This window comes from Sinohyriopsis cumingii, chromosome 2 (assembly GCF_028554795.1).
Source record: "Sinohyriopsis cumingii isolate HCF-2022 chromosome 2, ASM2855479v2, whole genome shotgun sequence".
Classification (NCBI taxonomy): domain Eukaryota; kingdom Metazoa; phylum Mollusca; class Bivalvia; order Unionida; family Unionidae; genus Sinohyriopsis; species Sinohyriopsis cumingii.
This window is the reverse complement of record NC_142962.1, coordinates 133,899,993-133,912,235: the sequence shown is the minus strand read 5'-3', so window position 1 is coordinate 133,912,235 and position 12,243 is coordinate 133,899,993. Positions and strand designations below refer to the sequence as shown.

The window sequence follows — 12,243 nt, the reverse complement described above, 5'->3', positions numbered from 1 at the left end:
TGGCCACCACTTCTGCACCGGGAAAGTGGCCTTATAAGACGAGTGGTCTTTCCAGAGGGGGGCTATATTTGTGAGATGTGTATGTATATGTGTATATAGTAGGAAAGCTACACATAACTTAAAGCAGTTATTATCTTCATTTAAAAGTAGCATTAATTATTAAAATGTTCTTGTCTTAAAAACACATTTATTTCAAGCTAACATAAATTAATAGTTTGTATTCTTAGGCATGAAATGTGAGTGAGGTATTGTTGGCATGAACATTACAAAACCATTCAAAAACATTATTTGAGTCATGGTACATATGCTTTTTCGTATTTAAAATAATTCTTTCCATTTACTCCATTTTCCCACTGCCACAGAATGTTCTCCTTATTTTTTATGCTCTTGTTTATTATCAGCTGTAATAATAGCCAGTAATTATCATAGTGAGAAGAAAAGAAAAAAACCAGGAACAATCAGCAGTAAGGATAAACAGATAATGTTCCTCTTTCAAAAGATCAAAGCTATATTACTGGAATGTTGGAAAAAATGTCCATGTCTTGGATTTAGAAATCAACAAATATTAGTAAGTTTTTATTTGTAAACACCATTATATGGCTACTTGTGAGGGATAAATTTGACAGTTTTTGCACTAATACAATTGCCACAGGTCATGTTAGAAGGGTGGCTGTCCTTGAGGGGCACTTTTAAATCCAAACTTATTGGTGCCATGCAATTCTAGCCCATATACTAGGTGGCTGTTATGGAGGGTCATTCAAGACCAGGACCACTGTAATCTAATGCAGTATGATTATAAATGAAAACTTTGTAATTGCTAGTAATCACATGAACCATTTTTTTGGGGTCAAGGATGTCAAATTAAAGAACAAATATATAAAATAAACTGCTTACCTTAAAACACACTTGTTATTGCGTAACAGCTTTCCAAGGGACTCTGCACCTGGCCCACGTATATTATTTCCCTAAAATAGGAGTCAATATTTGTATTAATAATGGTTTATTTATTGTTCATATTGTGAGAGTCATATGGTACGTATCCAGGTTTTTAATTCAAATTCTAATTTTCTAGATTAAAAGGATGATGCTCATAATAATATACTAGATATCCACTTTTCCTGAATAATTACTGGTTTATTAATAAAACAGATATTACAAATTTACCAACAAATGACTGTCTCTGAGGAATAATGACTCAGTTACACAACAGTGTGACTGAAAAAACACAAAAAAACAAATACATGTACAAGAGTACACACATTCCATAGAAAACCATGGTAACTCAAACATGAATAATTTAATTGCTCAGCATCACTCAAATGAATTGTTTCTGTTAGGATTTCAATTATAGGGGTCAAAACAAGGTCAGGTTCTCTTATGTGAGACCAGGCATTTAACATCAGAAAATAATATAGCAAATACTGGATGAGGTCAGTATACATTAATGCATTACACTTTCTGTGGGGTCATTTAACAACAAAAAAAAGACTTATATTCAGACTTATTGGAGTGGAATCAAATGTTTTCTATCTATTTGGTCAACAAATCTTTTAACACAAAAATACAGCAACCTGTCTTGTACACAACATGCTTATTATATGGCCCATGCTTGTTTGTTCTAGTATGGAATTCTGCAATTATTTACTCAAAAACTAATAATCAAAAGCACTGACGTGTATAAATAAATATTTATTTACAAAAATATATAAATAAATAAATAAATATTGTTCTTTATAATCAAAACTGGTGGAGGAAGGGTGTATTATTGCCATGCTGGTTAAAAAAGCAGGTACAGCCATGCTTCTGGGGTTCGTGAACAATGAAAAAGAAATGTCAAGCATCAGAATCAGTTGTCCTCACTTGAATTGACCCAGACTCTGAGCTGGCCAGTAATGTGTTGGACTTGAATATTACTTGATATCTGGTCAACAATCTGAATAGCTTATCAGTGTTGGTATCTGGCTTGTGGTCCAGTGATTTGATGCTTTATAGTCCTTAAGGCCAGCTAGATATGTGATCTATCTGGATGGATGGCTAACCAGTCAGAACTAGCAAACTTCTGACCACAATAATCGAACATGGCTTGTTTGTATGGCTGGATTAGTTGTCAGCAGTTGGAACAGTCTACAAAAGATGATATATGCTTTGCAGTCTAGTTAGCCAATGTGGTATGATCAGAAGAGACTATCCATCTGTACCATACTATACATCCATCCTGTAATGGTCAAATCAAATGTCCAGCTTGTTTTTTAATATTTCTGTTCACAGATGGGGTAAAAGTCTTCACACCTCATTGGCATGATAATATTTGTCCGTGAGCCCTCATATCTCAATGACAGCCTCTTAAGCTTATCCCCAGTGGGATTACAATATGTAAACAACCATATTTACCCAATGAAATTTTGACAACCAAGTCTCTTGAGTCACATTGATATTATCCAATTCTAAGACTTGAATGGAATTGCCTATGCTTACAACTGTATTCACTGATACTGAATGTTTTGGTGCTGTTACTGCATCTTAATGAGGGGTGGAGAGTGCATCTCGATATCTCCCTTAAGACCAATCAAAGATTCTACTGTATTCACAAATACAGTATTTGGTGGTGTTATTCTGCATCTTCATGTGTGGTGGAGAGGGTATCTCAATGAATTGCTATTGTATTCATGGATAGCAAATTTTTCAGCAAAATAATATTTCTCCAAGAATACTTACCCAATCACATTATGTTTGGAATATTAGCCTGTTACCTCGTGAATCCAGCGCTACAAAATGACGAAAATGACTTTTTCTGTCCATCTCATATAGATGAAGGGCAGTAACTCTTATCAATTACCTCCCACCACCAAGTGTTGCTAGTTTTTACTTGTATAGAAGACAATCCAGCTATCACCCGGTACTGGCCTGGCTGGATGGACAGATTTCTCACTGACATCTCTGGCATAGTAATGGTAAGTTGCTGATGGTGCGGCTAGATGAATGGATGCCATGAAGATCCCCATACATCCTAGCTGGCTGGACTGTTTAAAAAAAAAGGTCCCCATACCAAGACAGCTGGATGACTGGTAACAGCTGGACTGCCAGTAATAGTGCAGCAGTACTATGAATTGGGTCCAGTACAAGCCCCATGTGCCTTGACTTACAGGCCCGAAGGCCATGCTTGGACAGGTGGAAAAAAGAGGTAAAATTTGTTGTGATGTCAAGAGTTACATCATCATCTCCTTGACCAGATAATACATCTGTTTGAAGGCAGACATTTGTACCCTTTCCAGATCACCCTCCTCCACTTCCACTAATGTGCCTAGTGTAACAGTTTATAAGCACAATGTCCAAAAATTTCTCCAGTGAAACTGAACATTACTGAGAAGAAAACAAATCACATCTGACAATAAAGAACAGTATGATAATTGCAAAAATATTAATAAATTCACCAGACTTTAAAAAAATGCTGCATACACCATATAAAACATTAACCTACTGGAAGAAGAAATGCAGATGATTAAATTTAAGTTATAAATCTGTTAGAATTTAACTGGCTTGTCTGGAGTTCATCTTAGTATATGGCAGGGAAAGTAAAAACTGCCACATCTGGGTATAATGGCAGCCACCTAGCAGCTAGGGAGGGGAATTAACATGTAAGAGTTGGTTCCCTTTGTCTATAGACGGACATTTTTATTATTTCCAAAAGGGCTGGATTTGGAGATAGCAGAAAGTTATCCTACTGTAATATGATCGCGTAAGGTATTTGATGGAGAAATACATTTTTTTTTCATTTGTATTTTGTTTTGTGTAGCTGGAGCTTTATTGATAGAAGAGGTTAAAAGAAAATACCATAGATTAATAAAGAAGTCAAGTATATACAATACATAATTAATTTAGCCATGCAATATTTTGTAATGGATAGAAAACAAAATATAACTTGACTAACAGCTTTTATCAATTACTTTCAAAGTAAAACATAAGATAAACGACACATGCAGATATTTCTGCAATTTATAACCCAGCATGTAAGCAATCAGCTAAGAGGTAAGTAAGCAAATGGTTATTTTAGTGTGTAGCAATCCTTGTTCAAATCTCATGTCAATATTGAGTAAATTCCTCAAGAATGAGAATATATCATGGAGCATCTGTAGCAGGAATGAAACAAAGCTCACATCACTAAACTTGATTTAAGGCATAATTTTACACTCAATATGAATTTGAACAAAGTTAGAGCTATAATGACACAACATATTAGTGACTTCACATTATGAAACACACACTGTAATGCTGAACCGAACTTCATCCAATCCATTACAAACCGAAAACAGCAAAAAACACTTAACTTTAATACAAAAATAGTCAATACAGTAAAACCTGTCATGAGCGACCTCTGCTATGAGCGACCACCTGTCATTTCCGACCACAATCGTAATGCACGGATCGATTTTACTATATAAGCGCTCTGTTATGAACGACCACCTGCTGAACGCGACCAGCGACCGCAATTTCTTGGCAAAATATGCATTTTGACATTGCTATGAACGACCGCCTCGCCAAAAAAAAAAAAACAGATTGACACCACTGACCTTAACTAAATCCTTTGTAAACACTAGAGCTCGGGATAAATGTAGTATGCAAACAAAGTGCACATTAAATAACACTATAGTTGAACAACCATATATCGAGATAAACACCTCTAACCATCATTTAATCCTTTGTAACAAAGACTGCATACATAGTAAAGACTGCTCTAATAAAGTATTTAAAAAGAATGTGTCTTTCTACAGAATCAGTTTTGTGAAATTTACAACTCCAGCGTACGGTGTCATTTGTAAACTGCAGTAAACCAGACTAAAGTACATGTCACTAACCGCCATTGTAGTGCCGAAGTCATGTGAATAGCCAGTAAGAGTAACATCAAAGGGAGTAATGATGGATATACGCAGTCAATTTAGAGGTTTGTATTTTTTCTTTATCTTTATGAAAACTCACAAAACACCAGTAGTCCTTATGTCCCAGTGAGAAATTGTTTGAAAGGGCTTCAGTGTAGGTTTGAGTACATTGTTTGTCTTTCCAGTTAATCCATAAGGCCTGGAGGGTGAAAGAGCTCATTGTCTTTAATACTAGTAAGTGAGAATCATTTCCGGATTCTTTTCAAATTATTTTTTATTTCTTTTGTTAGTGTTTCCCCAAGCCACCATCTGTTTACCTGGGTGCAGGTGGTCGTAACCTTTGTTTATCGAGCTATAATGCTCTTGATTTAAACTTCATCTCAGAATAAATGTATTGTTTCTTGATGAGTTAATTATGTCTTTCGGTTTCATTCATTGGTACGTAATATATATTTATTCCACATTTCCCCAAAACCTGATAAAAACCGATAGTCTTTATAACGTCAAAACTAATAACAATGGCAGAACCTCCGCTGAAAAAAAGAAAAATTTTAACACTGGAAGAAAGGATTAATGTCAATGAAAGAAATCAAAAAAGGGGAGACTGCTCGCAAAATAGCAGTCAGCTTAAGCGTCGGTAAAACGCAAGTTCAAAATGTAATCAAAGACAAGGAGTCCATTAGAAACGAATGGCAGAAAGGTGCACAAGCACAGAGGAAATATGCCACGGCACGACGGATAGTTTACGGAGATCTGAACGAGCGAGTATGGGAGTGGTTTTGTGTTGCAAGGAGTAAAAACATACCAGTAAGCGGAAAGTTGATTCAGGAAAAGGCAATAATTGAGATACATGTTCAGACCAAACAGCTGAGTAAAACATGTCAACAAAGTATAATGGATTTTTAAAAAAACAAGTGAATAAGTGTATAGAATAAGATATATACATCATATCTATATACATCATATCTAACTGTTCATTATTTGTACATATTAATGTGATGTTGAAATATAAATTTTATTCTCGTTGTTTGATAGATGTATATCTTTATTATATAAAGATATTTTGAGAGGAATGCATGCAATATTTAACAAGATTTATGAATAAAGGATATGATACATGTACAGTGAGTATGGGTATTATTTATTTTTCAACAATGCTATATTGAACCTGAAAACCAGTCCATTTTCACACACCTCTTATGAGAGACTACCTGTCTTGAGAGACCACTTTTGGTTGGCAGAAGGGGCAGTCTCTCATAACAGGTTTTACTGTACATACTTTTAGTAGCACAACATCATTGATCAAATCCATTTCCACAAAGATGTGGTCAAACAATGAACCTTGCATCAAAGATGAAATCAATCAGGGCTTGTTAGTTCAACCTCAAATTCATCTCAGTCACATCCCTGGTACAGAATAAATTCCACGCAGAACTCTTATTTTATGATTTTTATTAATATATCTCACCTAAACAATTTCTCTTTTATTTTTAATAATACTGTATTATACAAAAAATATCATGTCTGCCTCTAGCAGCTGGCCATTAGATAGACCATGTCATCTTTTTAAACTGATCATGCATTGCTCACCTGAACGAGAATAGAAGAGTACATTTTATTGGCTATAGTGTGAAACTCTGACCAATGACAATTTATTTAGCTTTGCCAGTTCAAGCATGTGTGTATGCAAATATAGTCATAGCATTGCTGCTTGGATAAATGAAGTCTAGACCCACTTGTCTATGTTTAATCAAGCAATAACACTCAGTGATTATTATCACATGTGTAATTATTTGGCACAGGTGATACCTGCCATAACTATTCTCAGCTACAGTGGACTAAATTACAATTTAGATCCCACTATTATTGACCATGTATCAAAGAAAACACTCCTCATAAACTACTCAAAGCTAAAAATCTTTCTGTCTGGCTGGGTGCCAGCTTAGTGAAGCTTAATTGCCAAAAGCTAAAATCTAGTTGTCCAAGGCCTCCTAAGCACCGTCGTTTTCTGACCTTGTCACTGAAACATAAAACTATCACTGTCACTACTGAAAGGTGAAACATACATCTCCCCCTTTGATGATACAGTCAAAACAAAGAATTCAGATAGATTTTTCTGGCTTAAGTTTGTTTAAATGTAGTCGACTGTACTTTGCTTACCTTTAAGTCCAGCTTTCTACAATAAACATTTCTTGAGAATCCATGACACAATCCCTTGATTGCTAAAAAAGAGAACCAATGTCAACAATCAGTGAAAACTTGTTGCATAAGGACTAAGTCATTAACATTGTTAAATTCTCAAGTAAAACTTGTAGCATAAAGACATAAGTAACTTGGTTATCATATTAATTTAAATGGCTGGTGTCTGATCAAAATCAACTTGTTTATGATATTCGCTAAAATGGCTGGTTGTTTTTTAACAGAACTTTCAGCATTTTATTGGACTAAATAATGCTGAGAAAACTGGACCCACATGCCTTTCTCATGGACAAACCAAGACAGCTGACCAGGGAATGGCCTGGAAGGGCATCAATACCTTGACCCTTGAGTTATAAGTCACCCAACTGAGCTAACACAGCTCCTAATTTCTGTTGTTACGGATGATTTAATAGACCTGTTCATAAAGCATGCATAATTTTACTACCATTATAATTTAGGTCATACCATCTTCGCTCAACATGCAGTCAGCAAATTTCACTTCTAGAAATGATCTGTCTGTTGCCAGTATTTTTCCTAGAACAGCACAAGTCTTACTGGTCAAACTGCAGGTGGATAAATCAAGAACATTCTTGTCTTTCTTTGTGGAGTGCTCAAGACTGTTAATATATGGAAAGGAAAATGAAATATAAACTTCCTGGATCAGTGCATTCATGAATACAAATATTATATTTTTATTTAAAATTCTGACAGGACATTGTTATGATTGGATACATTTTACATTTTCTTCACATTTACAGATGTTTCAATATTTCTGAAAAAACACTGTATTTATTTTGATACAAATATGAATAGTTTTTATAAAAATATCAATACAATGGTAACAATTTAACATATAAAAAACCTATTGATTGTATCAATAGTTGATAAAAATGGTCCTTTTCCAAATCTAATACAGAACAAGAGAAATAATAAAAAAGAAAGAAAAAAAAGAAAGAAAAAATGTAACGAAAGAATCACACAGATCATAATGACAAAGAAATAAAGTTCTCGTGAGTTGGTGGTTCTTTCCGGGGTTTTCCCGGGTTCTTTCTCCACCAGTAATACTGGCTGCCATGTATAGCCTATCGTGTGCTGAAAAATGGCGTTAAACCATACAACAACAACAACAACAACAAAGAAATAAAGACCAAATGTGTTTCGAAAAGATGTGAAAATTTGCTATTGTTCAGAAATTTAGTTAATTATAGTAAAAATTACTAAAAGCAGTATTTAACAGAAAAATGTAATTTGACTATACATCATCAAGAAACTTCCATTTTTCACTAAAAACATGGGGATGCTAGGGATGGGGCAGGTGGTCTAAAGCACTCGCCTTTAATTATCACCGCAATCTCACCTCTGTCTGCATATGTTTAAATCTCTGGTTCTGCCAATGTGGTTATGTGAGAAATTTACCTATAACTTCCTGTGGGTCTTTGGTTCTTACCAGGGTTTTCCCTGGGTTCTCCTTCGGCCAGTTATACTGGCTGCCATGTATAGCCTATAATATGCTGAGAAATGACATTAAAGCCCTAAACAACAACTAAAATAGGCAGCTTATGCATGTACTTGGATAAAAATAAATTCTGTATCTTGTCTATATTTAAGAAATCTCTAAATATTCTCTAATGGAAATAGTCATTTTTTCATATTTACACAATTATAAAGTTTTCACAAGGAAATATATAACTTGTTGCTTGTGATTTCTTTGTCAGGATTCCAAAATATATTTAAAACATGTTGATTTCTTGGTGTTAAATGTGTACAAATTCCACCAAAAATCTTGAACTGCTTTACATGGTGGTTGGGATGGTTAATTTAGTAATAAAGGTCTCAATGAGAATTCTGAGACATGAGCTGGACCTTTGCCATCTTAAGCATATAAAATTGTACAGAAAATACCAGTACATAAGTTTCATTCAGTATCTCTGTTTCATAACAATGAAATGTTAAATATATTATGAATTACCTGATAATATGCCAGTAATATGTCATTATATTAGTCTTTCTGATGACAGGTAAGAAGGGATGATACACCATCAACTGTATTTGACTGAACATACCTTTTTAGTTGGTTGATGACAGTATCTTGAGTTTCTATGTGATTTTCTCTGCAGAGGCGAACATATGTGTGTCTGAAATCTTCCATTTTCTATAAATAAAAGCAAGAAATGAATGAATTACTACAATGACTTGTATGCATTACCTCTATCTCATAATAATACAGTAACACTTTTGTGTACTGATTTCAGTACATTAAATAAGGCCCTGGCCTGCATACCAATCACATAATCAAAGAATTGCTGTAAAATGTGACCTTGACCTTAAGATCACTAGGGGAAGTAAATATATGTTTGGATTCAGTTTGCTTTTGTGGGGTTGAATGCCATTTTACAGTATATGATGGGTAAATATTGTATAATTATCTTCATAATGATTCATCCAAGTAATGAACAAAATCCTCATGAGGTTTAGGAAATATAAGAAAATGAAAAGACTTTAACAAAGATCCTAATGCAAATTTTTCTCTGACTCTAATCTTGACTGCAAAATCAAAAACGAACAGTGCATATGTTGCAAAATGAATTATCTAAGCTTCATCAAGGGGTTTTGGAAATATAAGCAAATGAAAAAAACTGTAACAAAACCTAAATGCAAAATTTTCTCCAACTGTGACCTTGACCCCAAGGTTCAAAAATCAGGAATGCATGTCATGAAAAATCTTAGCTCATAATGATTCATCTATCATGAGGCTTAGGAAATGCAGTGAAACCTCTCAGTACCAAAATCCCATGAGACAATTAAAGTTTTGGTTTCTAGGGGTTGTCAGATTACTCAAGTTCTCTAATTTCACCAAAAATAAGATGCAATTAGTTCTGTCCCCTTAGTAATTAGATCATGTGTATATTGATTAGTGCCTAATTTACATTTTATTAATATTAGTAGGCAGCCACTATGGCTCAGTGGTTAGCCTGCCTGACTCATGACTTGAAAGGTACGGGGTTAAATCATGCCATCGGACCAGTCTGGGTAAGCTACCTTGTGCATCCTTTGTCATGGCACTTTACTACATTTGCCTCTTATATAACTGACATTTGTTACTGTGCTATAAAACACCAAATGAAACCCATATTATCTTGTTTTTCTGGGAAATTTATACTGTAAGTGTTTTACACTAATTTTGTATCAATACGTGCATTTATATCTGAATAAAATTTACACGATTTGATACAAATCTTACTAGCCAGAGAAAATGAGAGAACATTATTGCAAAACTATTCTTCTGTACAGCTTTGGGGGAAAATATAAAAGATGAGAGCATGCTGCTTGTTTTGAAGCCAGTTGATGGAGGATTATTTAGGTGTATATTATCTGAAATAAATTTCTACAGAGCTTTATTGCTTTATAGTAAAAGTTATCAATGTGCATCAGACAGATACATCTTCTGGTGTTCATTAGATATGCTTTGAGTTCTTCAGGATAACAGCTACACTGCATTAATAGTAAATTCCTTTTCTCTTTATTACAAGCACTGATATCTGTAAAATTGTAATAGTTCATACATATTTCACCAACCAGTCTAATAAATCAAATTATATCATCCAAGTAATATCAACTTAGTGTGTTACTTATTAGATTTCGATTTTATATTTTCCTTTGATTAAATTAAAAAACATTCATTATAATGTGTATTAGCTTCTTTTTTATAACTTGTTATAATGCAATCTATGCATTTTGTATTCCAAATTGATAGGGGAGTGGGTCTGTAAGGGAAATCACATTCCATAGCCCCAAACATGTGATTCTAAACAGTCCTTATCACTGACCACTTGTCTTGCATTTTTTTGAAAACCACACCCAACACCACATTATGTGGAATAAATTAATATACACTGGCCTTTCTTACTGAATCAAATGAAGTGTTGTACTAAAAATAATACTGCATCATAAAGAAAGCAAACTATAACCAACTGAACATCACCTGTAGTTTTATGGCAATTTCTAATGAGTAGTACCCTGTTAGAACAATAAACATTTACTTCTTAAAGCAATGTTTGCAAATTGCAAATTGTAGGACTCAAAATTCATATCAATCAAAAAATCAATGACCAGTTAATTTTCAGATGGCTTGCTGAAACCTCCATCCTCACAAATCCGCTGAATCCATGATTTCCTGCTGGTCACAATGAAAGCAATTTTTTAACTGCATGTGTCATATTGGCACATGCTAAAAGCTGATTTTGGACTCGGCACTGAGCTTAAGAGTGCAGAGTGAACATGCAGATCTGGAAGAGGCCTGGTGCAGTGAAAAAAGGCAGGCATAAATCTTGCAAATGACAATGGGCATAGTGACGGACCATAAAGTGCTAATTCTTATGCAAATAAGTCCATGTAAAAAAGCTGTGTGTTTCGATAATCTTCATAAGATCAAACATATAACATTATAAACTAAGGTGATCAGTTATGGAATTATTCATAATGACTCAAACTTGAGAAAATGATACCAACTGATATACTGCCCTGCCTGACAAATACACCATCAAAGAATGGCACATCTCCAAATATCTGACTGATAATACACAATAAATTGCTATCCAGCCCAAGCAAATTTACTAACAACAGTTCCAAAGGTTCCTTTCAAAAACTTTGTGCATTTTAAATACGCATGTGTGTGCATGTGTGATTTGGATTTTTAACATAGCTTTGACAATTTTTCAGTCATATCACTATGATGTCTGCAGTGTGGCAATTTATAATGATGCCTAGCACTGAGGTATCATGCTGCAGACATGTAGCATGATGTCCCACCCAGTCACATTATCCTGACACCAGGCCGACCGGGGGCCCCGAGTGGCCAAGTGGTCTAATGCGCTCTCCGTTACGGATCACTGCCATCTCAAGTCTGTCTGCGTGGGTTCGAGTCTCGGATTCAGCCAATGTGGGTATGTGAGAAAGCTTGCCAGTAGCTTCTCGTGGGTCAGTGGTTCTTTCCGGGGTTTTCCCTGGTTCTTCCTCCACCATTAATACTGGCTGCTATGTATAGCCTATCATGTGCTGAAAAATGGTGTTAAACCCTATAACAACAACCAGGCCGACCAGTCCTAACACTAACCTCTTAATGCTGAGTGCCAAGCGAGGCAGATGTTAGTACCATTTTTGTAAGTCTTTG

General features: G+C 34.8%; 1 protein-coding gene across 1 annotated transcript in view; it reads right to left on the bottom strand.

The window, feature by feature from the left end:
* Window positions 1–12,243, bottom strand: part of LOC149805878 (leucine-rich repeat-containing protein 45-like) — a 61,471-nt gene that overhangs the window by 42,195 nt on the left and 7,033 nt on the right. The window contains exons 2-5 of the mRNA XM_089950621.1: window positions 9,137–9,225; window positions 7,539–7,690; window positions 7,035–7,096; window positions 895–965 (exon numbers count right to left, since the gene is read on the bottom strand). Coding sequence (XP_089806747.1) covers window positions 895–965; window positions 7,035–7,096; window positions 7,539–7,690; window positions 9,137–9,222 — 371 coding nt within the window. The 5' untranslated portion in view covers window positions 9,223–9,225. The remainder of the gene's footprint in view (window positions 1–894; window positions 966–7,034; window positions 7,097–7,538; window positions 7,691–9,136; window positions 9,226–12,243) is intronic.